The 22,959-nt window shown below is 45.8% G+C and overlaps 1 protein-coding gene across 6 annotated transcripts in view; it reads right to left on the bottom strand.

Moving 5' to 3' along the window:
* Positions 1-22,959, bottom strand: part of ubap2l (ubiquitin associated protein 2-like) — a 135,942-nt gene that overhangs the window by 39,521 nt on the left and 73,462 nt on the right. For all 6 annotated transcript variants that reach the window (XM_063041734.1, XM_063041733.1, XM_063041737.1 and 3 more), the window contains 7 exons: positions 21,880-21,965; positions 20,406-20,577; positions 17,820-18,018; positions 13,589-13,836; positions 10,338-10,510; positions 3,671-3,860; positions 3,532-3,571 (listed from right to left, as the gene is read on the bottom strand). In XM_063041734.1, the coding sequence (XP_062897804.1) occupies positions 3,532-3,571; positions 3,671-3,860; positions 10,338-10,510; positions 13,589-13,836; positions 17,820-18,018; positions 20,406-20,577; positions 21,880-21,965 (1,108 nt within the window). The remainder of the gene's footprint in view (positions 1-3,531; positions 3,572-3,670; positions 3,861-10,337; positions 10,511-13,588; positions 13,837-17,819; positions 18,019-20,405; positions 20,578-21,879; positions 21,966-22,959) is intronic.

The following is a 22,959-nucleotide window of genomic DNA, read 5'->3' as shown; positions in this document are numbered from 1 at the left end:
AGGGGGAGGTGGGGCCTTAGTGGAAGTTAGAGAAGTCGATGTTCATGCCATCAGGTTGGAGGCTACCCAGACGGAATATAAGGTGTTGTTCCTCCAACCTGAGTGTGGCTTCATCTCTACAATAGAGGAGGCCGTGGATAGACATGTCAGAATGGGAATGGGATGTGGAATTAAAATGTGTGGCCACTGGGAGACCCTGCTTTCTCTGGCGGACAGAGCGTAGATGTTCAGCAAAGTGGTCTCCCAGTCTGTGTCGGGTCTCGCCAATATATAAAAGGCCACATCAGGAGCACCGGACGCAGTACATCACCCCAGTTGACTCACAGGTGAAGTGTTGCCTCACCTGAAAGGACTGTTTGGGGCCCTGAATGGTGGTAAGGGAGGAAGTGTAAGGGCATGTGTAGCACTTGTTCCGCTTACACGGATAAGTGCCAGGAGGGAGATCAGTGGGGAGGGATGGGGGGGACGAATGGACAAGGGAGTTGCGTAGGGAGCGATCCCTGCGGAATGCAGAGAGAGGTGGGGAGGGAAAGATGTGCTTAGTGGTGGGATCCCATTGGAGGTGGCAGAAGTTACGGAGAATAATATGTTGGACCCGGAGGCTGGTGGAGTGGTAGGTGAGGACCAGGGGAACCCTATTCCTAGTGGGGTGGCGGGAGGATGGAGTAAGAGCAGATGTACGTGAAATGGGGGAGATGCGTTTAAGAGCAGAGTTGATAGTGGAGGAAGGGAAGCCCCTTTCTTTAAAAAAGGAGGACATCTCCCTCCTCCTAGAATGAAAAGCCTCATCCTGAGAGCAGATGTGGCGGAGATGGAGGAATTGCGAGAAGGGGATGGCGTTTTCGCAAGAGACAGGGTGAGAAGAGGAATAGTCCAGATAGCTGTGAGAGTCAGTAGGCTTATAGTAGACATCAGTGGATAAGCTGTCTCCAGAGACAGAGACAGAAAGATCTAGAAAGGGGAGGGAGGTGTTGGAAATGGACCAGGTAAACTTGAGGGCAGGGTGAAAGTTGGAGGCAAAGTTAATAAAGTCAATGAGTTCTGCATGCGTGCAGGAAGCAGCGCCAACGCAGTCGTCGATGTAGCGAAGGAAAAGTGGGGGACAGATACCAGAATAGGCACGGAACATAGATTGTTCCACAAACCCAACAAAAAGGCAGGCATAGCTAGGACCCATACGGGTGCTCATAGCTACACCTTTAGTTTGGAGGAAGTGGGAGGAGCCAAAGAAGAAATTATTAAGAGTAAGGACTAATTCCGCTAGACGGAGCAGAGTGGTGGTAGAGGGGAACTGATTAGGTCTGGAATCCAAAAAGAAGCGTAGAGCTTTGAGACCTTCCTGATGGGGGATGGAAGTATATAAGGACTGGACATCCATGGTGAAAATAAAGCGGTGGGGGCCAGGGAACTTAAAATCATCGAAAAGTTTAAGAGCGTGAGAAGTGTCACGAACATAGGTCGGAAGGGATTGAACAAGGGGTGACAAAACCGTGTCGAGGTATGCAGAAACGAGTTCGGTGGGGCAGGAGCAAGCTGAGACAATATCCTCTCGTATCCCCTTTTGCCTATCACCTGTCCAGCTCTTGGCTCCATCCCTCCCCCTCCTGTCTTCTCCTATCATTTTGGATCTCCCCCTCCCCCTCCAACTTTCAAATCCCTTACTCACTCTTCCTTCAGTTAGTCCTGACGAAGGGTCTCGGCCTGAAACGTCGACTGTATCTCTTCCTACAGATGCTGCCTGGCCTGCTGCGTTCACCAGCAACTTTGATGTGTGTTACAGGAAATACCAACATTATTTGCCCATGCATAAATGCCCTTTGGGAAGGAAGTGGCAAATTGCCCTCTTGCATTCCCTGGGTGAAGATCAGTTGCTGCTGGGGGAGACAGTTCAGGGTTTAGAGTCAACAATGAAGGATATTTCCAGGCCAAGGTTGTGTGTGACTTGAAGGGGAGCCTGAAGAGATGGTGTCCCTCTAGGCACGCGGCCTTTGTCTTTGGTGGTAGTGGTCACAGGCTGAGGCTGTCTGAGCAGCTGAGATGGACAGCATTAAACATAACAGCCACAAACAATCAGAGCTGTAGAGCACCATAGCAAAGAAACCGGTCCTTTGACCCATTGAGTCTGTGTCAAACAAGCCATACCCGGACCATAGCCCTCCATACCCCAGTCCCAAAGTAGTTATCCAAATTTCTCATAAACATTGAAATCCAACCCATATCCACCACTTCCACTCACAGCTCATTCCACACTCTCACCACCCTCTAGATGTGGTCTCACCCAACCTCCGTGGAAAAACCCTTCTTGTATTTACCCTATCTATACCTCTCATAATGTTTGTATCCCTCTGTCAAATCTCCCCTCAAACTTATAAGAGCGAGGGAATAAAGCTCGAACCTATTCAAACTTTCCCGATAACTCAGGTCCTCAAGTCCCAGCAATATCCTTGTAAATTTTCTCTGTACTCCTCAAATTTTATTGCTATATTTCTTGTAGGTAGGTGACCAGACTGCACACAAGACTCCTTATTTAGTCCCACCATATTAACAGTACTTCAACATAATATCCTAACTCCAGTACTCAGTGCTCTGACTTATGAAATCTGCTGGAAGAACTCAGTGGGCCGAAAGAAATCAACGTTTCGGATTGAAACTCTGTTTCAGGGCAAGTAATCAGGGTGGGGCGAGATAAGCAGAATTACCAAGATAAAGAACTGTTTGTCTCCGAACTTCGAGCAACAAACAGCCCTCTTGTGGAGCTCAACATGTCGAGTGGTATCTGTGAGGGGGAAAGAAATTGTCAATTTTTCAGGCTGAAATCCTGCACCAGGATAAAGTAGCAGCAATTACTTCCCTCTCACTGGTGGTGCTTGACCCAGTGAATTCCTTGAGAGGATCAAATCCTCAGGAGGATAAGAGGATCCCAGTCCTCAGCCTAAAACACAGACTGGATCTTCATTTCCATAACTACTGCCTGACCTGCTGAGTTCCTCCAGCATTTTATGTGTGTTCCTCAAGAAAACAATCTGCAGAGGCTGGTGGTAGGAACATTTAAGAAACTTTTAGATATGCACATGGATTACAGAAAAATGGAGGGCTATAAGAGGGAAAGGTTAGGTTGATCTTAGAATAGGTTAAAAAGTTGGCACAACATTCTGGACTAAAGGGTCTGTACTGTACTGTTCCATGTTCTGAGGATCATTTCTTTCTTCAAAGTTTGTAAACAGACTGTTCTGACCCTCTCACAGTAATTTTGTGCTCCAACTCACCCCACTCTGATCAGAAAATCCATGTGGGAGCAGGCCACAGACTCCCCCTGCTCCTCAGGGAAAGCAGCTTCTCCTGAATGGATTTAACAGGATGGAATTGGCATTGATGGCTCCTCTTGCGTTGCCCCGCCGCCCCCCAAAACCCTGATGATACTGTCCTCCTTGGCCTCAGACCTGACCTTGCTCTCATCACCTAACATCATCTCCAAACGTAATATGACCCAAAACCCTCCCAGGCACCCCTCAAGCAAGGATCTGGACGCACCTTCGATGGACTGCGATGTCTGTATCGTGCTGAAGCCGTTCTATAAGAAAAGTCAGATTTTGTCAGAATACAGTGCGACATGTCAGAAGGTAGGAAATTAAACAAAAGCATCACCCTTCCCCCAAACAAAGCTGGTCACCTTGGCTTGCGTCAGGTCTTTCTGAGGCGAGGAGGACAGGGAGTTGGAGTACGGCGCCCGCTGGGCGGAACTCTGCTCGTACTGTGCCCCCGGTGCGCTGTTCTGGGCTGTGAACGCCGAGGTTGTGATCGCGCTGGGCTGGTAGCCAGAGTCCGGGCTTGGGTTGGAGGCGATCGTTGGCGAGGACTCACTGCGAGAGAACAAGAGCGGTGAGATTGTGCAGCCACAGTGACTGAAGGTTGGGGGCAAGAATGACGATGTGGCTCTTTGGAAGAATAAATAAATGGAAAAGTGAAAGGACATAAGAAATAGGAGCAAGAGTCCACCATTTGGCCTGTTGAGCCCGTTCCACCATTCAATAGATCATGGCTGAGCTACCAGCCTTTTTGCCATAACCCTTAATTACCCAGTCAGGCAAAAATCTTTGTCCTAAATACACTTAATGAGGTAGTTTCTACTCTACTGGCACCTTAAGGTTGTTACAGCCAGTGGGGGGAATGGGGATGAGCTCCCACTACCTATTAAATGCTCTCAATGGAGTGCCTCTTAAATAGCCTCTGACAACCAAGTCGAGCTCCTGGCTTCACATGTCGCTTGGCTACTAAGCCTGGAGGAACCTTTTCCACTGATAGGAGAAGATGGATTACTGGAGGCTTAAAACCAGTTGCTGTGGGCAGACGGGGCTCATCAGCCTTGGTTGGCAGCTCATCTAGGAGAAGGAAAACTCTGATCTCAAACCCCTGCTGTTTTGCAGCTATACCCGCTCATGGGGAAGGCTGCTGGAGTAAACCCCGAGGTAAAATCTGCAGCTGGATTCCCTAAGGCAGTCCCATGTTGATCAACCCTAACTGGCAACCCTGCGAGAGAGACTGCCTGCTGCACAGGCAACAGCTTGCTCTCCATATCATACTGCCCTGGCGTGCATATCACGTAGTCAGCTGGAATCCATGGTTGACCCCAGTCAAAGAAAGCCTACAGCCTCTACTGCTTCCCTGGGCAGATAATTCCAGATTCATTACTTTCTGGGAAAAAGTAGCTTCTTTGCATCGCCATCCTAAATTTATTTATTTAATTATTCCCCATTTTATTCGGGATCTTTTGGGTTTCTTGCTTTGTGGCTACCTGTGAGCTAACAAACCTCAACTTTGTATGATTTATACATTCTTTGATAATAAATGTACTTGAATGAAGAGGACACACATTAAAGGTGAATAGTGGAAAGCCTAGAGGGATATGGTTGATAGTGTCTGAAATGGGTGCTGGGGTAATGATGGAAGCAGGTACAACAATGGCGTTTAAGAGGTAGACAAATGTATATACAGGGAATGGAGGGATATTGATCATGCATTAGCCCTCAACCACCAGGCTCTTGAACCAACCTATCACTCACCCTATCACTGAACTGTTTCCATAACCCATGGACTCACTTTCAAGGACTCGTCATCTCAGGTTCTCAATAGTTATTGCTTATTTATTATTGTTATTTCCCTTTCTTTTTGTATTTGCACAGTTTGTTGTCTTTTGCACACTGGTTGTCCATCCTGTTGGGTGCAGTCTTTCACTGATTCTATTGCGTTTCTTGTATTTACTGTGAATGCCCACAAGATGATCATTCTCTGGGTTGCATATGGTGACATATCCTGTGCATATTTTGGTAACAGATTTAATTTTAACTTTGTACAAGCAAAGAGATTTAGCTTAATTTGACATCATGTTTGGTGCAGAGATTGCAAACTGAAAAACCTGTTACTGCTCTATGCTCTAACAAAGTTCCTGATTCAGGAAGCCATGGATTGGTGTTTCCTACATGTCACAGCCTTTATGCTCCTCATTTCTCTTCCCTAACAGCCTGCTTCTCCCTCATCCATGTTGTTTCACCAATAAGATCATCACCTTGGGAACACTGGTCTCAGCCTATCATGAGTATTTCCTGATCCACGTCCCTTGTGCCTTCTCTACAATTTTGCTTCACCCTTTCTCAGCTCTCACCTGAAGTGTTTCTACAGCTGCCACCCAGCACTTTCTGCTTTAAGGTGGTGACGAGGAGGCGTACAGCGCACAGGAACGAGATAGGTCGGCTGGTTGAGCAGTGCTGCAGCAAAAACACTGCCTTCAACATCAGTAAGATCAAGGAATTGATGGTGAACTTCAGGGAGGGAAAGTCAAGGGAACACACACCAGTCCTCATCGAGGAATCAGCAGTGGAAACTGTGAGAAATTTCAACAGTTCCTGGGTATCAACATCTCTAAGAATCTAACCTGGGCCAAACATATTGATGCAATTACAAAGAATTCAGCAGCTGTATCTCATTAGGAGTTTGAGGATAATGGTATGTCATCAAAGAGAAATTTCGACAGATGTACCGTGAAGAGCATTTTAACTGGTCACATCAACTGGTCACATCATTGTCTGGAATGGAGGAAGTTGTAAACTCAGCCCGCTCCGAGCACTAGCCTTCCCAGCATCAAGGACACCTTTAAAAGAACATGCCCTCTTCTCATTGCTATCATCAAGGAGGTGGTACTGAAGCCTGAAGACACAGTCAATACATCAACAGCGAGATTTCTGAGTAAAAAACTGAACCCACAAACACTACTTTGGTATTTTTACATAAGAACATAAGAAATAGGAGCAGGAGTAGGCCATCCTGCCCATCGAGCCTGCCCACCATTCAATAAAATCATGGCTGATCCGTCTGCAAACTCAGCTCCATCTACCTGCCTTTTCCCCATAACTCTTAATTCCCCTATGTAAAAATCTATCCAACTGTACTGTAAATATATTTAGTGAAGAAGCCTCAACTGCTTCCCTGGGGAGAGAATTCCACAGATTCACCACTCTCTGGGAAAAACAGTTTCTCCTCATCTCTGTCCCAAATCTTCTCCCCTGAATCTTGGGGCAACGTCCCCTAGTTCTAGTCTCACCTACCAATGGAAACAATTTTCCTACTTCTATCTTATCTACCCCTTTCAAAATTTTGTATGTTTCTTTAAGATCCCCTCTCATTCTTCTGAATTCCAGAGTATACACAGCCCCAGGTGACTCAATCTCTCATAAGTTAACCCCTTCATCTCTGGAATCAACATGGTGAACCTCCTCTGCACTGCCTACAAAGTCAGTATACCCTTCAAGTATGGAGACCAGAACTGCACACAGCACTCCAGGTGCTGTACCCCGTGCACCAGTACCCTGTATATTACAGCATGACCTCCCTGCTCTTGAATTCAATCCCTCTAGCAATGAAGGACAACATTCCATTTGCCTTCTTAATAACCCCTGCAAGCCAACTTTTTGCGATTCATGAACAAGCACTCCCAAGTCCCTCTGCACAACAGCATGCTGCGATCTTTCACCATTTAAATAATAATTTGCTCTCTATTATTCCTTCCAAAGTGGATGATCGCGCATTTACCAATGTTGTAATCCATCTGCCAGACCTTGGCCCACTCATTTAACCTATCTATATCCCTCTGCAGATTCTACACATCCTCTGTACAATTTGCTTTTCCACTCAGTTTAGTGTCATCAGCAAATTTTGCTACGCTACACTCAGTCCCCTCTTCCAAATCATCAATGTAAATGGTAAACAGCTGCAGGTCCAGCACCAACCCCTGCGGCACCCCACTGAAGTGTTATTTTTTAAATTAACACTTGTTGTAAAGTATAGTTTTATTATGTATTTCGGCGTACTGCTGCCGCAAAACGGCACGGCATATGCAGTGATATTAAACCTGAACCTGATTCTGACAGATTCTTGATTAGTTAAGGGTGCCAAAGGTTAGGGGGAGAAGGCAGGAGAATGATGGAACACATTCAATGGGCTACCTACCTAAAGGAAAAATATTAGTAAGATTTAAAGAGTAGAGAACATTTTCCAGCATATTGCCAGGACTTGAGATTGCAAGTTATAGGGAAAGGTTGAAAAGGTTGGGATTTTATTCCCTGGAGCGCAAAAGAATGAGGGGAGATTTGAATAAAGGTATTCAAAATCACAGGGCAATTGCAAGCAGGCTTTATCCACTGAGGTTGGGTGAAACTAGTTCTAGAGGTAAAAAGTTAAATGTTTAAGAAGAATCTGGAGGTGGGGGATGGGGGGGAAGAACCTCTTCACTCAGAGGGCAGTTTTAGTGTGGAACGAGCAATGCATGCGGATTTGACCGAAACTTGTAAGAGAAGGAATAGGACAGTCTTGACACAAGGATCTTTGGCATACACCCAGCGTCATGTGGGGCTGCTGCTGCCAGGAACAGGTGCACCCAATGGAGGCTCTTTTCCACGTCCCAGAAAGCCGTGGATTTGAAAACCACAAGGCATTTTCCGTTTATCTGCTCACCAGCTGTCTCTATGCTCTGCTGAGGGACCAGAGCAAAGGAGTCAGGTTACACCGCTGTTTGCTGCCTTGGATCAGGGGACACCATTCACGTTGATGTTCAGACGTCTGGGGAGGAAGAGAATGGCCAAGGTCAGCAGAAGCCTGGGGGATCTGGGGGTGAGTGTAGGATCTTCATGTGTACTCAGTAGCACGATAACTTTCACAGCTAAAGTATGGAGCATTGTTCATTTCCTGATGGTACAGCGTAATGCTGAGGTCTAAAGCTCATTCTGATGTCACTTATCTGGGGCAGCAGTGACAAGAATGTGGGAGAAAATAAAACCAGTGCAGGATCTGTTACATAAAATGGGTGCCTGATGGTTGGCAGACTTGGTAGTAAGGCCAGTTTCTGTGGTCAATGAAAGATTACAGCTTAGACTTATTTGTTGTTTATTCAGAACATACAGTGAAATGCATCATTTGCGTCAATGACGGACACAGTATGAGGATGTGCTGGGGGCAGCCCCAAGTGTCACCATGCTTCCGACACCAATATAGCGTGCACAAAATTTATTAACTCTAACTACGTCTTTAGAATATGGGAGGAAACAACCACCCGGAGGGAATCCACGGAGTCGCAGGAAGAACATACAAGCTCCTACCCTCTGAACCATTCAGAACACACCTTGCTTGATTGTCTTCACTATTTCCTTCTCCAGCACACCAAAGATGCAGTAGTCCATGAACAATATACAAGATTTTAAGACACAGGAGCAGAGTAGGACGCAAACAACAGGAATTCTGCAGATGCTGGAAATTCAAGCAACACACATAAAAGTTGCTGGTGAACGCAGCAGGCCAGGCAGCATCTCCAGGAAGCGGTGCAGTCGACGTTTCAGGCCGAGACCCTTCGTCAGGACTAGTGAGTAAGGGATTTGAAAACTGGGAGGTGGAGGGAGAGATCCAAAATGATAGGAGAAGACAACCTGATGGCATGAACATCGACTTCTCTAACTTCCGCTAAGGCCCCACCTCCCCCTCGTACCCCATCTGTTACTTATTTTTATACACACATTCTTTCTCTCACTCTCCTTTTTCTCCCTCTGTCCCTCTGAATATACCTCTTGTCCATCCTCTGGGTCCCCCCCCCCTTGTCTTTCTTCCCAGATCTCCTGTCCCGTGATCCTCTCGTATCCCTTTTGCCAATCACCTGTCCAGCTCTTGGCTCCATCCCTCCCCCTCCTGTCTTCTCCTGTCATTTTGGATCTCCCCCTCCCCCTCCAACTTTCAAATCCCTTACTCACTCTCCCTTCAGTTAGTCCTGACGAAGGGTCTCGGCCTGAAACGTCAAATGCACCTCTTCCTAGAGATGCTGCCTGGCCTGTTGCGTTCACCAGCAACTTTTATGTGTGGAGCAGAGTAGGCTTTTTTTTGCCCATCGAGTCTGCTCCTCATTCCATCATGGCTTATTTATCATACCTATTCTCCTGCCATCTCTGCATAACCTTTGACGACCTTATTAATCAAGGATCTGTCAACCGCTGCTTTAGATATTAACCCTATGTGTTGGTTTCCACAGCCATCTGTGGCAATTAATTCCACAAATTCACCACCCTCTGGCTAAAGAAATTCCTCCTCATCTCTGTTCTAAACGGAAGTCCTTGTACTCTGAGGGTCCTAGGTTCCCCCAATATTGGAAACAACGTCCACTCTATCTAGGACTTTTAATATTCGATAGGTTTCAATGAGTTCCCCCTGGCATTCTTCTAACTTCCAGGGAGTACAGGCTCCTCATACGTTAATCCTTTCATTAATACAGTTCCTTACCTAGGCTATTGCAACAGCACCAGTCTTAGCCTCTGCCTTCAAGACAATGTTGCACATCATTCTGACTTGTGACTACATCCACCGTGCCATTTTGGCGACGGGCCTAAATGCTGTAACTGCAACCCAATTCTACTGCGGGGATTCGCACGGCTAAAGGACTGTGGATACACTACATTTCAGGGAGCATTAAACGCTGGTTTTGCCAGTAACGCTCACTTGCCGGAAGTGAATGTTGTACATGACCTGTATTGGATCAATCACAAGAACATGGCACGTGGTGAATTGAATGGGCCTCGTACATGCGGAGGGCTCTCTGTCTCTCTCTGCAGGCTTTTGAGTGCACACATTTCTATCCTGTCAGGCCTGGTTCATCACTCCCATATGGACTGTGGCTTAACATAACACAGTAAAAACTTTTAACCGTACTACTTCATTTTCCTTCTTCCTCCATAACAAGCAAACAGTGCCAGAGAGCAATCTGGTGGAAGATGCAGGAAGAGAAAAGCATCAAGTGGTGTTGGCATTACCTTACAGCACTGGTATAGAGGTTGCTCTGGGGTTGGCTCACGGGCACGCTGGTTGTTGGGGTTGACTCGTACTCAGATAACATGGGCTCAGAACCAAATTGCAAAGCCCCGAACTGCAGGTTTAACCCTGCGATGTCGGCTGAGGCGGGCATCTCCACGGCAGAAGATGGGATCTGTGGGAAAGGAAGGGACATCAAGAACCTGCCACGTAATACCAGGAGCGAGGTTGTCCCAAACTGCTGATTCTGCTCTTCTGAAAAAGTAATTGCCTTGCACTACAGAAAGCACAAACAAGCCCCCCACCCCCACATTCCAACCACCAATCTTACAACATTGCTCATGGGAATGTTCATGTGTATCCTGGAGGCCATCATCATTAAACAAGGCCACCTTTCTTTGGCTGTGTGATGCTTCCTCACATCTGCCTGCCTGAAGGGTAACCTTTGGGCTTGATCCATAGATGAATTGAGAGGCAATGCAGCATACAAGGAGAATGAGAGGACTGCTCTCATGGGGAAATGCACCCACTTCAGGCACCCTTTAGGGCACCCAAAGGTGGTGACTTTAAACAGAACAAGTTGGGACAAACGAATGGGGGAACCAGCAGCTAAGGGAGGCTCATCTCTCAAGGAATCAGTAAGCAGGAGACCTGCACAGTAGTATCTTGCATACAAAGTGCAACATTCACACCATGCTAATCCTGAATTTGATGCAGGAACTGAACAATTCAGAGAGCGGTTTATTCCTGAAGAAAACTGCAGACCATTGGGCTACAAACCATAAAAAAAATTGTGACTGAGTAGTTATTGTCTGGGAAGAATATTAGCCAGGAGCACTCTAGTGCCTAAGCATCTTGAACTAAATTACAGCATCAATTGGGGTTATTGTTTATTGATTAAGGGTCAGCCTAGATTTGATATTGTAATCTAAAAGCACCATTTTCCTGTGACTGAAGCTGCCAATGCTGAGCTCCTGTGCGACTAAATGTGTGGTGATTAATGTTTTACTGTGACTTGCTTGCGAAATCACTTCCTCCGGTTCCTACTCCAGCTGTGATTCCTTCAAAGGCATGGAGTATCACAGTGCGGAGAGGGAAATGATGGGAGCACGGAAAAGAGAGTAATATGTCAATGATGGATCAGGTGTTTAAACCCAAGGTTCTTCTGGAAGTCAGGAAAGAAGCACTAAACCTGTTGCTTCACAATCATTTTCTTAAGAATTCAAAGCTGGAGACCAGCTATGGCCTCAGCACAGATTAGCAGTAGGCTTGCTCGCCACATCGTCTGACTGGCAACTGGAAGTCAATCTGGGCAAGCAACTGAAAATTCCCTGACTACATCGCATCATTATCCCTGATGTGAGGAGACGCTGGAGTACTCCTATTAACTGTGCTTTTGAAAAGAGAGAGAGAGATGAAGATTAACGGTTGGACTGTCACTTTAAGGCATTGGAAGTAACTTTGGATTTCTACTGAGTTGGGTTTGGAGACAGCACCGAGCAGCTCAAAAGTTGCTATGGTGACCGACAGGACATTATTGATGTTACTTCCAAGGACTTGTTGCCTGCTCGCATTTCTTTACAGACAAAGGAAAGAGGGACTCTTTGAATGACAGGTGATGCTCAGCACAGTGAAATAAATGGGAGGTCAGAAGATACAGACCTCGGACACATGATCTGGACACTGAATGAGCATTGTTGTGCTCACAGGGAAAGTGGGTTTTGGAGGATCCATCAGGCGGATCGATTCCAAATTGCTATTCCATCGGTGAAGAAGGGGTTGACTGGTGGGGAGTTGTCTATGTGTCCACCCTTGCCGGGGTGATAGCTCCACCACAGGAAAACCGGTCCCCCTGGTTAAAGTCACAGTCGGTGACTTGTAAAGGATTTCGGAGGACGACGAGAAGATCGACGGCATCAGCTCACCTGAAGACTCAACTCTCTCTCTCTCTCTCTCCATCACTACTCAACTAAATACCACAAACTGAACTGAACTGAACTTTACTCAACATCGTAAGACTGTATCTTTTTACCCCTAGACTTAAAGAAGCTTGGTTTTCAAACACATATATTCCATACTTACTTTTATATATAATCATTGCTAACCTGTGTGATTTACTTACATTGATACTACTGTATTGCGTAGTTACTAATAAATATTAGTAGTTTATAGCAATACTGGACTCCAAAGTGGTTTCTATTTCTGCTGGTTTCTTTATCCCCATCACGGGGTACATGGCACTGAGGCCTGACGTGCTCATTCTGTCAGAAATCTCAAAGCAGGTGCTCATGACAGAACTGACAGTCCCTTGGGAAGATGGGATTGAGGAGGCGTTTTGAACGCAAGAAAGCCAAATACCAGGAGCTGGTAGAGTAGTCCCAGAGACACGATGCAAGCCTATTGCGGTGGGGTGTAGAGGTTTTGCTGCCCGCTTACTGTCCTACTCTCCTTGGTATTACAGGGGCTGCAAAGAAAAGAGCCATCAGGACCGTCACAGAGACTGCTGAGCGACCTCTGGGTGGCTATGGATCAAGAGCTGTGACCCGTGGGTCAATTGCTGCTGGGACACAAGCCGGGGACAGATCAAACCTGGCTGGGTCGCCTGGGCAAGGGTGTCTGCTGTTGAAAGACCCGAAACACCTGATGATACCAGGTTATATCACTATTGATGTGTCCCAGTGCATCCTTGGATGTATACTTCAGTACCATGATAGAACAGGGGAAAATTGAACAGGCAGGGATAGACGAAGCCAAGATTAAAGGTGGCACTGACTTGTGTTTAGCTATTTTATACCCAGAGATAAGGGAAATTTAATTCAAATCCATAGATAGCAATTAAACATGCTTATTCAACACTGACCAAGTTAACCAATGAGAAAACAATTATTCAAGTAATGTAAACAAACCCAGAGCTTTCTAGAATTATACTTTGTATACCCACTAGAGCCATATTAAATAAAAAAATATAAGTAGATATTTAATTGTTATACTGCAAAGAAAATAACAACAAAACAGTCTAATCTAAGAACTAAACAATCAGATCCAAAGGCAAGAAAAGGGAGTAAGATGGTACGGAGAAGTGTGTAATATGCCACAGAAAAAAGCAGGGCAGACTGGATGGGCTGACCGGCCTAATTCAGCTCCGATGTTTTACGTTGTATGTAAACAGGACCTTCAGCCCATGGTGCCTGCTGAACTAGTCCTTTTGGAGACCTCTAGGATGTCCAATGGGGTTGCAAATGAGGAACCTTACCTTGGAAGAAATGGAAGCTTTCTTCTTCTGTGGCTTCAACTTCTGCTGTGCAGGTTGGGGACTGGAGGACTGGTTCTCCGAGGAACCAGGAGAGACCTGGGTGGCGCCGGGTTTGTTTGGCAGCGGCGAGTTTGAAGGTGCCGTCGGCTGCTTTGTGGGGATGAAGACTTCCATCATGCTGGAGTTGGAGTAGGACTGGCGTTGTCCGAATGGACCGTGAACTGAAGGTTCGGTTTGGCTTTTCAACTCTGGAGACAGATAGATACTGATCAAGATAGTTGCTACTACAGGAGAGGGACTCTGCACTGGCTTCACCCTAGCACCCACTCCAACGACCGCAGTAACAAACGGATCCTGAAGCTTCACTGTACAAGCACTGGAAGCGCCTATAAAGGTGAAAAGGGAACACCTTCCAGGAGGAGCACTGATGCCTCTGGGCCAGTAAGGCCTGGATAGAGTGGTTATGGAGAAGAGGTTTCCTGTAGTGGAAGAATCTAGAATCCGAAGGTACAGCCTCAGAATAAAGGGGATGGGCCATTAAAATGGAGGTGGAGGAGAACACTGCAGGCTGCCCCCAGCAAATCTTTCGCTGTGCTGGCTGTTAACAAAACAATGCATTTCACTGTGTTTCAACGTACATGTGACAAAGAAATCTAAATCTGAAATTCAGCCAGATCTGTGGAATTCACTGCCAGAGGGGTGTGGAGGCCAAATCATTAGAAATATTCAAGGCAGAAACCATTGAAACCTATTGAATATTGAAAGGCCTTGATAGAGTGGATGTGGAGAGGAATTTCCTATAGTGGGGGAGTCCAGGACCAGAGGGCACAGCTTCATAATAGAAGGATGTCTATTTAGAACAAGAGATGACAAGGAACTTCTTTAGTCAAAGGATAGTGAATCTCTGGAATTCATTGCCACAGATTATTGTGTAGGCCAAGATACTGGGTATATTTAAGGCAGAGGTTAATAGGTTCTTGATTAGTTGGGGTATTGAAAGTTACAGGAAAAGACTGGAGAATGAGGGTTGAGGGGATAATAAATCAGCATTAAATAGAATAGCTGAGTAGACTCAACATGTCGAATGGCCTGATTCTGCTCCTATGTCTTATGGTCAGAGATTGATAGGTTCTTCATTGATCAGGGTTCCAGGGAGAAGGCAGAAGAACAGCAGAGGGGAGGGGGGAGAATCAGCCATGAATGAATGGAGGGCAGACTCGATGGACTCAATAGCCTCATTCTTCTTCTAAATTGTATGGTCTCGTAAATATATGATTAGACTGATTCTGCTCCTATATTAAGCAAGTCACTTCGCCTTGATTCTGACACCAATTGGTAAACTACCAAATGGATTGCAACCCCAGCATGCCCAGGCAATACAAATCTTTCTTAAAATTAATCGAGCACATGAGGTAAAGTTGCAGGCAAGGCCCATCATTGACTAGCCAATCACACCCCCCTTTGCCTTGTACACTGACTGCAACACTGTCTAGTATGGAAGGGCCACTGCACAGGGTTAGAAAAAGCTGCAGAAAGCTGTAAACTCAACCAGCTCCATCATGGGCACTAGCTTCCAAAACTTTTGAGGACATCTCCAAAAGATGGTGCCTCAGGAAAGTGGCATCCATCATGAAGAAATTCCACCATCCGGGACATACTCCCTTCTCATTGCTACCATCAGGGAGGAGGTACAGAGCCTGAAGACACAACGTTTTAGGAACAGCTTCTTCCCTTCTGCCATTAGATTTCTGAATGGACAATGAACACATGTGCACTACCTCACTAATTTTTTTTCTTTATTTAGCTCTCTTTTTGTATTACTTTTATATATTACAGTTTTACTAAAACTATAATTCACATATTGTGTGTGTGTGTGTGTGTGTGTGTGTGTGTGTGTGTGTGTGAGATTCATAGTTTTAGGACTGTTCTCCTCACAACCTTGAATAATGGAATTGATTTGTCCCTCGGCTCCGAGAGAAATGGAGTCATAGAATCAGAGCACAGGAACAGGCCTTTGGCCCATCTAGTCCATTCTGACCTATTAATCTGCCTACTCCTATTGAACCACACCTGGACCATATTACTCCATATCCCTCCCATCCATGTATCTATCCAAATTTCTCTTAAATGTTGAAATTGAACCTCCATCCATCACTTCCACAGGCAGCTCCTTCTACACACTCACAATCCTGAATGAAGTTCCCCTTCATTTCACCTTTCACCCTTAATCCATGACCTCTAGCTCTAGTCTCAGTGGAAAAAGCCTGATTGCATTTACCATATCTATACCCCTCATACTCCTGTATGGTCAGAGTTGTGTCTTAGCTGTCTAGATACACAAGCCTGGGCAGTATGATCCTTCTGTTCTGCTGCACTCCTCTCTGCCCTACCACTCACCGCGCAAGTCTTACCCTGGTTTATCCCTCTAAAGTGCAACACCTCACACTTATCTGTATTAAATTCCATCTGCTACTTTTCAGTCCATTTTTCTAGCTGGTCCAGATCCTGCTGCAAGATTTGATAGTATTCTTCGTTGTCCAATACATCCCCAATCTTTGGTGGCATGTGCAAACTTGCTGATCTAGTTTACCACATTATCATTCAGACCATCAATATAGATGATAAAAGTCAACAGACCCAGCTCTGATACCTGCAGCACACCACTAATCATAGGCCTCTAGTCAGAGGCAACAACCTCTACTATTCTCTTACTTCTCCCACGAAGGCAATGTCTAATCTTTACTACTTCACCTCTAATGTCGAGCAATTGAACCTTCTTGACCAACCCCAGTTCTAAAGAGACATCTCTTCATTGGGAAACTGTGCCCTCTGATCCTAGGCTCTCCTATTCTCCCTCAACCTCCACTCTATCCAGGCATTTCAGTATTTGGAAAGATACAGTGATTCCACCATAATCCTTCTCACCTGTTTTTGATTAGCACTTTGTCATAACACAGACTTGTCTTAGCACAATCTTCTCCTGTTCCCATTGTTTTGTGTAATTTTATGTATAATTTATTCCTGGTGTCGCCTGTGTGTCCTTTTGTAAAGACATCACTTCCTGTGCGCAAGCTATTCGTGGATCATTTGGATTCAACCTGAAGTACACGGTGGAAATACATTCACCTCCATCCTCTCGTTATTTGTCCTTGAAACAGTGCGTCTATGAGTCCTATGTCTGCACAGCATAGTTATGGACTGTTGCGAATGCACAGTTGCAAGAATAAGTTTGATAACTCTTTTCAATTCCCTGGTTAATTACTCATAAAACGTGGTCTGATCTTCATCTAGGTCACAATAGTAGACAACTGTATATAATCTCGTTCTTGCAACTGTCTATTACCTTAGTTAACACTGACTGTGAGAATAATCAACAGTATTAGTACATTCCGACGCGTGACAATCCTGTATCAAGTTCAATATGTGTTTTAATTAACTTTCTGCAGTTCCAGGAGATCGGAACACCACGACAGTGGTTGCGGCTGACGGGTTCCTCTCTCAATAGTGAGAGAGCTTGCTACTGATTCTTGAGTTGGGGAAGCTCAAAATAATCCATGCTGCAGACGGTAACATTGAAATGGTGAGTGGTTGACCTCCCCCTCTCGCATTGCAGGAGTGGTTTTTCTCCCTCATTAGTGGGAGGTCGAAGTGTTGGGTTGAACAGTAGTCTTTGATGGACTGTAGACCATGTTCTCTGAGGGCCTGCTATTGCTTACATGGTGGGTGATGGGGGGGGGGCCTGATGCTTTTGGCTGGAACAAGTGGGGGGGCAGATGAGGGAAGGTTGTTGCTTTGCTGCTGCTTGTGCATGGGGTGGGGGAGCTTTGGGGTTCTAATATTTTTTCTGTTCATTCTTTGGAGCTTTTTCTCCTTCCTGTTTTGTGGATGTTTGTGAAGAGTAAGGATTTCAGGCTGTATACATTCTCTCTGATATTAAATTGAACCATTGAAGACCTCATTAAAAACCCTGAAGAAAGCTTCCGCCTCTGGTGATTTTTAGAGAAGGTGCTTCACTCACTGCATATATAGCTATCTACACACAGAATGCAGGGGACAGTAGAGCATTTACTCGTACAATAAAATTCACCAGCCTTGGTGCATATTGTTCTGGCAGTGGTGGGATGGAATGTTTTGGGGCACCAACCTTACAAGCTGTGCCACGCACCCAGACAGGTATGTGTACCTCCCCCCACCCCCCATCCCCAGCCCTCCTCAGAAACGCACCACTTACCAAAGTGACCAAGCACCGAGGACTGAGAAGTGGGCCCCATATCCCAGGAGGTGGCGGCGTTACTGGTGGGCTGCGTGTGCTGGGCCGCCAGCTGCGCCAGGGCTTGGGCGGTCTTCAGCTGCTCCAGAAGCTGGGAGCCGGCACTGCTGCCGCCCTTGGGCTCACCGACGTCGCCAAAGTTCTTACTCAGCATGCTGACCTGGAGATGAGGGGGTGGGGCAAACAAACACAAGACGTCAGATGGGAAGGCAGTAAGTGCTTTCTGTTAATTCACAGTACAGGAGCTCAACTCATCACGTTTGCTTCGTCTGGGAGGAAAATTTTCCCCAAACCAAACCCCAAGCCCCATGACAGCAGTTACAAAGGTTCAACACACATAAAATGCTGGAGGAACTCAGGCAACGTCTATGAAAGGAATAAACTGTCTATGAAATAGGAACTAAATATCAAGTCTATCCTTCAGTCTGATCTGCAAAGCATTTATTGTTTCACTGCCCTTTTTAGTCAAGTCAAGTTTATTTAATGGGCACCACGGTAACACAGTGGTTAGCTCAATTAAAGAATCTTGACTTGACCTGTTAGCCTGAGGCAGAGTTTGGAGTTCAATCCTGGCATTCTCTCTCAAGTCCTCCCTGTGGAACATGTGGGATTTCTACAGGTGCTCCAGTTTCCTCTTACAGTCCAAAGGTGCATGGGGTAAGTTAATTGATCATTGTAAATTGTCCTGTGCTTAGGTTAAGGGGTTGCTGGGCGCTGTGGCTCAAAATGCTTATTCTGCACTGTACCTCTAAATAAAATAACAAATGTCATTTCCTTTACACAACTGTAAACAAGAACAAAATAATTACTCTAGATCTGAAGCAGCACAAAAAAAAAAATAATTTTTTTTAAAATTATTAAACATAAATACATAAGGTAGTTTATATATGTAACTGATTGTATGTCCATAAAGTGACTCTAGGCACAGGTTATCTGTACATAAGGTTACTGAAGGAAATGATAGAATAGTGGTGGTGGGGGTGGGCGTGGTGCGGTGGATCAGTGAGTGGAAGCGTTGACCAGCCTTACTGCTTGGGGCAAGACTGATTTGAGACTGGTGGTCCTGGCATGGGTGCTACATAGCCTCTTCCCTGATAGGATTAGGACAGACAGTCCATGAGCAAGGTAGGTGGGATCCTTCGTGATGTTACAGCTCTTTTTCTGGCATTCTAACTTTTTCCATCCACTTCTCAGATGAGGAGTTACAGATTGGAAACATATTCCAAACAAGTCTTCCCTCACATCCTCTTTGTACCTTAGGTCCAAAATTCCCTCTCCAGCCCCCTCTGGGATCCAGCGTCTATTGCTTTTCTCTATCTACCCCGTCAGAACAGTACAAAAGTGGGGGCTTAATGGTTGGCATGCACGAGGTGGGTTGAAGGTCTTTCTTCTGTGCTGTATCTCATGGATTCTTTAACCACTCAAGTGAATTGCCCAACAAGCAGCAGCCTAGAGACTCTGCAGGCAAAGCTGCAAGAATTATGTGGTAAGGGATGGGAGAGTGGATTATCAGTCATGGAATGGAAGGCCCGAATTACAGGACCCCCCTCCCCTCTCTGGATTGTGAACGCTCTACTTATCTACAGCTGATACATACAATCAGGCACTGGGAAGACCTAGGGATGGGCTTGTCAGGTGTAATCTGCCATATGGGAGCTTGGTTCACTGCAACATTTAAAGTGTTGAGTTAACGACATGTTTGGTTGTCCAACGTATGGGGCGCCAGAGTAGTGCAGTGGTTAGTGTGATGCTATTACAGCTCGGGAAGTTGGAGAGATCAATTCCAACACCTTCTGTAAGCAATTTGTACGCTCTCCCCGTGACCGCATGGGTTTCCTCCAGGTGCTCTGGTTTTCTCTCACAGTCCAAAGACGGTGGGGTAATTGGTCATCGTAAATTGCCCTGTAATTAGGCTAGGGTTAAATAAGTAGATTGCTGAGTGATGTGGCTCTTTGGGCGGAGTATCTCTAAAGAATTTAGACAGAAGTTCACCACATCCTCGATGAACCTCACTAATTCTTAGAGACTCGCCATAACAAAGCATTATTCAGATTCATCACAGCTTGGTATGGCAACTGCTCTGGCCCACGCCACAAAAAATTGTAGAGTTGCGAATGCAGCCCAGTCTACCACAAAAAACCAGAACCCCTTCATCGACACTTCCTGCTGCCTCAGGAAAGCAGCCAACATAATCACAGACTCCTTCCATTCCGGACATTCTCTTTACTGCCCCCTGTCATCAGACTAATGCTTGCGAAAATGCAACACCAGGCTTACGGACAGCTTCTATCCTGTTGTCATCTGACCGAGCCCAACATTCCACAGTGATCTTTCTGGATGGCATGCCAACAAAGATTTTCATCCTGTCATGGTACATGTGATGATAATAAACCAATTAAATATGCACATTTCTGATTTGCAAACTGTTTGGAAACAAACAATTCTTAGGAAAGGGAATAACCTGCACCATTTCTCAATCCCACCCCACCTTCTGCTTCCAGGCTCTTGTAGAGACAATGGGGAGCTGGCAGTCTCCACCACACTTACCATGTTATGCTGAGGGAAGGTGGTGGGGGGAGACGGCTGAGGCACGGGGTGCTGCTTCGAATTGTTGAACACCAGCGGCTGGGAGAGTGTTGGCGAGGCAGAGTTGTCCAAGGGAGCTGGCTCATTCTCCGATGAGGAAGGCTGCTTGCCCAGCAATACTGCCAGGTCAATCCTACAGGAGGGGAAAGAAAGCATTACACGGGCGCATTTCCTGTAAAGCTGTGCAACCAACCCTACCAAGCTATTCTATAAAGTCAGGGCCCTGCGTTCGTGCCGAGGGAAGTGGTCCTAAACCAGGGGGAAGAGATGAAGGGTGATTGACAAGAGGGCTGTTGGGGGAACATGGAATTTTTTTTTAACCCAGATGGTGATGTGGCCTGGGGCTCACCCCTTTCTCACAATGATGGGATTTCACAGAGGTGAGCTGTGTGATGTACAGGTGCACACACAAAATGCTGGAGGAACTCAGCAGGTCAGGCAGCATCTGTGGAGAGGAATAAACAGTCGATGCTTCGGGTGAGACCTCTTATCAGGACTCAGATACAGGGTTAAGCGGGGTTAGGTTGACTAAATTAAGGTTCAAGTTCAAATTTATTGTCATTCAACCGCATATACGTAAACCGCCAAAGACACCATTCTTCCGGACCAAGGTGCACAACACAGGACATACAACTCGCACACAATACAAAGTAATAATACTACAGGTAACTTAACACAGTGGTTCCCAACCTCCGGGCCGCGAAGCATGCAGCGGCAGCTGGGACGCACCCAGCACATCTTTAAGAAAAAAGCCAAAATAAACAACTAATTAATTAGGTGCTGCCCGGCACGTAAACATCGGCCCAGATCAGAGGCGATTGCTGATTTCACTTGCTCTACGCAATCGGCAATTGCCTCTGATCTGGGCCGACGTTTATGTGCCGGACAGCACCTAATTAATTAGCTTGTTTATTTTGGCTTTTTTCTTAAAGATGTGCTGGGTGCGTTCCGGCTACCACTGCACCCCTGCACGCTTCGCGGCCCAGAGGTTGGGGACCACTAACCTAACAAATAATTAAGTGCATATACAAGTTAAAAAGTAGCCAGTATAATGCTACTCATGCTTCATACATGATGAGACCTGGGTAGTGGTAGGGGTTTAGTAGTCTCACAGCCTGGGGAAGAAACAGTCCTTGTCCTAATGCTACAGTACCTCCTGCCTGATGGTAGGGAATCAAGACACATTGTTGGATGAAAACGCTAAGGGCCCTGCTCCTGATAAATATCCCAATAGGTGGAGGAGAGACACTGATGACACTGCATAGGCTTTCTTCACCCTACCCCACCACCCTCTGCCGTAGATGTAGGACTCTGAACGATTTTACCCGTATGGAATTTCCATTTGATGAACACAACGTCCACCTATTTTTTTTAAAGTTCACACAAGCAGACACCAGCAGAGCATGATCAGAAATTACCCCAACGGAATACATACCTCTGCCCCGCTGTGATTGTCACAGTCTCATTGGCTGAAGGTAATGGCCCAACATTGGAAGCGGTAAAAATCTTTGTCTCGGACAGCTGAAGGAGAGAACGATATTCTGTTTTTGAAAGCCATCACAGGAGAGGCTGGAAAGATCAGAATTCAATCTAAACCAGTTAGCACCTGGCCCACAAGCTATGGACATTGCTGCTAATAGAAAATATTTATCAGACATAATGGTGTGGTTCAACAGCAGTCCAATGAATGTACAGTATTACAATCTGTGTCGTAAGAGACTGCTCTACTCCCAAAAAGGTGGAGAGCAAATCCCTTTAGATACACCAAAGGAAATTACATTTGTAGGGTTACTCAGCATTATCTCCAGTATTTTTGTATGTTTCTTACTCCGCATTTCTAGCATCTGCAGAACTTCTCATGTTTGGGGTTACACAGGAGTCTCGATAACACTTACAGGTCACTTTCCCCAACACCCTAACCCTAAACCAAGTGAATAGGAACATGTGACCCAAGGACACAACAGATCTTATCAACACACACAAAATGCAGAAGGAACTCCAGTCACGCTGCAAGCATGAAGGGAAATAATCAGCTGACATTTCATCAGCTGGCCTTCATTAATTGCTGGGACAGTTAACACTGTGGGTTAATTGGTCTTTAACCATGTCAAGGATGGGTGAAACTTCCCTAGCATAATTGTCAGTATAACCTGTAGTAGGCACTAGCCTACAAGGATCTGATGAGAGAGAGAAATGACAGATGCCAGAGAAGTAGCAAATATTCAAGCAGCCAGATGCACAGTCATATGTCTTAAATCAAAAGGCCATTGGTTATATTTAAAGCAGAGTTTGATAGGTTTTTAATTAGCATGGGTGTCAAAGGTTACAGGGTGAAGGCAGGAGAACAGGGTTCAAAGGGATAATAAATCAGCCATGATGGAATGGCGCAATAGACTAGGTGGGCTGAATGGCTTAATTCTGCTCCCATATTTTATGGTTTTATGACCAGATAAAGGGGATATAACCCAATTTCCTTGGCAGTCAATAGCTAGGCATTACCTTAAGTTCATAGAGT

The sequence above is a fragment of the Mobula hypostoma genome, chromosome 2 (genome assembly GCF_963921235.1).
Source record: "Mobula hypostoma chromosome 2, sMobHyp1.1, whole genome shotgun sequence".
Lineage (NCBI taxonomy): Eukaryota > Metazoa > Chordata > Chondrichthyes > Myliobatiformes > Myliobatidae > Mobula > Mobula hypostoma.
Note: the sequence above shows the minus strand (reverse complement) of the source record. Positions and strands in the feature narration are given on the sequence as shown.